Source organism: Bison bison, unplaced genomic scaffold (genome assembly GCF_000754665.1).
Source record: "Bison bison bison isolate TAMUID 2011002044 unplaced genomic scaffold, Bison_UMD1.0 scf7180017864236, whole genome shotgun sequence".
Lineage (NCBI taxonomy): Eukaryota > Metazoa > Chordata > Mammalia > Artiodactyla > Bovidae > Bison > Bison bison.
The window spans coordinates 3238575-3242348 of NW_011494808.1; the positions used below are offsets into that span (position 1 = coordinate 3238575).

A 3774-nucleotide genomic window follows, 5' to 3' on the forward strand; every position below is an offset into this window, starting at 1 on the left:
ATAACATGTAACATAGAACAATGTGAAAGATGTTTAAATTTTAGGAACAATGCAGAGTCCTTTCCTTCTTGGCCTTAGGCTTTACTGTTTCATTGCTTTACAATGCTGAAATCCTCCATTCCTGGGACTTTGAGCGGCAGCCTCAACTTTATGGGGAAGGGGAGAGTCAATTTCAGGAAAGAAACGTGCCGATTGTCAGCTTTCACTTTACCTCCAACACATGTATTTAACCACATACGAGAAATTCCAAGGAAGAATCGAAACACGGGAAGCTTCTTAGCAGAACTGATGAGGTCTTAGCCTTGACTCCCTCGCTTGTCTGTCACTCGAACACTGACACTCCAGGTTGTTCTTGCTTTCAGAGTACATCCAAGCCATCATGGTGATGGAGGAGTCTGTCCAGCACGTCGTCATGACAGCCATCCAGGAGGTACGTGGACCTTCGTGCTTACAGTTGGTGAGGAATTAAAGGAGCAAACCTGAGTTTGAGTGTCTGAGTTAGAAATTTTAGAGACATTCTCCTACTTAGTTTCCAAGAATCTTTTCTTTATACTTATGTTCTGGCTTATCTCATTTTTAGTTTAAATGGTAAACATTCCTCTTGCAGGTGTAGATATTCGGCAACTATACTTAGTTTTTTTAAATACACTGATGAATTAGGAATAGTAGACTGACTGATTCTTAAAACCATTTTAAGTAGTATCTGTCTTAACCTGCAGACTGCCTCACACCTAAGTATGGGTCTCTTGTTTGGAAGAAAATCGGTCTTCAACTCCTGCCAGACTCAAATTTCTAGATGAGTATTTATTAGCAACTGTAGAAGAGGAAAAATACTTTTTTCCTCTACCTTTCCAAGTTGTCTGCTGGGGCCTCTAAAAAACAACAAAAACATTAACAACAGCAAAGCATACAACCGTATTTAATGTAGGTCTTACACAACACAAGAAGCTTTGTGAAGAAATGAAGGCTGAACAAGTGTTTCAGCCTGCGTGGATTTGATGAAGAGTGGAGAGTCTTGTGGGAAAATGTGACAGGGAGGAAAAAGGGCAGCAACGAGTCCTGGTGTCCAGGTTCCTCTTGCATCCCTGTGACCTTGGAGGCGTGGATACGTCTCCCCTCTGACGTTGGGAGTGTACCTCTCCCGAGAGGGGCTTAAGACCTGCTTCTGAGGAAGGTCAGGAAATCTTTCCTGTCCCCATTCTTTCTCAATTCCTTCAGCTTGAAATAGTCAACAGGTCAGGGTGCATATTTTGGGGCAGTATGTTCTTAATTCCATCAGATGTTAAACATAGAACTGTAGTATTGAAAATGAAAGATAGATTAATAACTGGTGGATCTTAGGAGGGGAGAATTTTTTTAATCATAAAAGCAATGGGAGAAACCTTTAAAGGAACTGCAGAATGTAAGTAAGTAACAGGAAAAAATACAGCAGACAAACATGAGAAATGCTGAATGCAAATTAAGTATCTTCTGTTTGATCCGACCGACTGACTGGATGCAGAGGTCCCTGCTCACCCTCAGATGAGGTCATTTGCTGGAATAACTTGTAGAGCTCAGTGATGATGGCTCCCTACAGTGGAGGTCTGGGGGGTCCTTAACTCGGTCTCTGTTGTCCCCTCCCTGTGGAATCAAGGGGTGTTACCTCTGGCACATTAATGTGTGACGGTACGCGGAGTGCTGCTGCCACCCAGGGAAGTTCACCTGTGCTTTCGTGTCCAGAGTTCTGATGGGGCTTCGTTTTGTAAGTATGAATGATTGGATCGTTGGCCACAAGGTTGAACGAAATTTCCAACCACCTTCCTCCCCAGAAGTCAGGCTGATACCCAGTGGCTCAAAGCCCCAACCCTCCCTCTAATACATGGGGACAGAGGTCAGCCAGAGTGTTCTTTATTACACAGGACCTTACTACAAAGCAAAGCTTTTAGCAGAGGATCGGTTTGGCAGTCTAGCACTGATGTGGGGTAGGAGGGTAAGACTCAGGGTTGTGAGTGTTCAGATAACACAGCAACGGTCAGTGAGATGTGAGCCTGAATTGACCTTCAGTGGTCTTGGGTTGGCTTGTTGGCATCAGGAGCCCAGCTATGTGCCGCTCATTGTCTGCCGTCCCTAACACGTGATTCCAGCCCTCTGGTCTGCCCTGGCAGCGTGTGCACCAGTCCTCATGTCACATCCTGACCAGCAGGTGGGCCCGAAGGAAGGTTCTCCACTTCCTTTTAGAAAACGTCTAGAATTCTCACGCTTGTTATCCAGCTGTTTCTCGCATTGGCACTCGAGGAAGCTGGAGAATGTGTTCTTTATTCCAGGTGGTCACAGACCCAGCGAGAACGTGAGGGTCCTGTTACTAAGCAAAAACAGGAAGAAATAATAAGGGGGCCGCTAACTGTCCTGCCTTCCTGTGGTTGATCCTGTAATTCCACTGTTAGGAGTTTATCCTGAGGAAGTCCGAAGTACAAAGGTAGACAGCGATAATAGTAATAGCAAGCGTGTATTCACACTTGCTCTTTGCTGGTACTCAGTAAACACGTCACATCTGTTAATACTAACTCAACATTCACTGCAGCTGCGATTAATGCTGCTGAAGAGTGCGCATAACCATCGTTAGAATGACAGCTTTTATGTTACAGATATTTTACCACAATTTAAAACCTTTTAAAAAGGTTACATCTCATTCTTTGAAGTATGTACTGGCACTGTCCCCATTTTAGAAGAGAGGAGACAAGAGGCCTCGACAGTGTGAGCAACCAGCTCAGGTTCACACCAGAAGCAGCGGCAGAGTTAGAACTCGGATAACGCGGAGCCCATGCCGTGAGGCTCTGCTGTGTCACCTCAGGTCCGTTTATTCAGCCTTACTATCTAGGACTGAAACACAGGAAATAACCTCAGTGCCCAGCAACAGGGGGATGGACAAACGAAGTATGATTCAACCATACGTTGGTGTTTTATGTAAGCGTTAAAGCATATTTTTTGAAAAGTAATGACGTGGGCCAAGTTTATAGCATATTAGGTTTAAAAAGGTAGGATACAGAACACGCAAGCAGTATAATCCCATTTTTGTTAAAAAGTAAAAATTAAGATGTGTGAAAACAAACTTTCCACAATGTGAACTGTCTCCACGTGGCTGGATGTTTTCTATTCTGCATTCTCAAATTTTTCTGTAATAAAAGGTATCTTTAATTGGGTTTTTCTTTTTCACTGAAATCTGTAACTGACTGATTTTCATTCTGTGAATCTTATCCCAAGGAATTATGTAGAAATTCAGGCCATGATTGGGCACAACTTTATTAGCCTAGTTTATATTAACAAAAATGTGAAAATAGTGTATTTCCATTGTCAAGAAGGTGACATTATAGCACCTCCACTCCATGGTTTATTATGTAGCTGATAAAAATTTGTCACCAAAAGTATCTTCCAACAAAGGGAAGACCTTTAAAATGTCAAGTGAACAAAGCAACGTATGAAAAGGTATGTACAGGTGGATATTCAGGTGATATGTCTGTTCCGTGCATATTCATCTTGTTCACTTAGCAGATGCCCATTGGGTGTTTAGAATGCAGAGGGACAATAGCAGCCTGCCGGTGGATACAACTGTGGAAAAGGTCTCTTGTCACACAGAGCGAGAGTCTAAAGGAAGAGCTGGCCAGACAAGGAGCTCAGACACCTCCAGAGTGTTCAGAGTGAAAATCACCATCATGGGGAAAAGTCAGTCGGTATGGGGACAGTGAGGAGGGCTTACTAGAGGATGTGGCATCTCAGCTGAGCCCTGGGGGAGGAGAC

At 43.7% G+C, this 3774-nt stretch overlaps 1 protein-coding gene across 1 annotated transcript in view; it reads left to right on the top strand.

Moving 5' to 3' along the window:
• HOOK3 (hook microtubule-tethering protein 3) overlaps window positions 1-3774 on the top strand; it is a 92139-nt gene that overhangs the window by 34064 nt on the left and 54301 nt on the right. The window contains exon 7 of the mRNA XM_010846449.1: window positions 363-430. Coding sequence (XP_010844751.1) covers window positions 363-430 — 68 coding nt within the window. The remainder of the gene's footprint in view (window positions 1-362; window positions 431-3774) is intronic.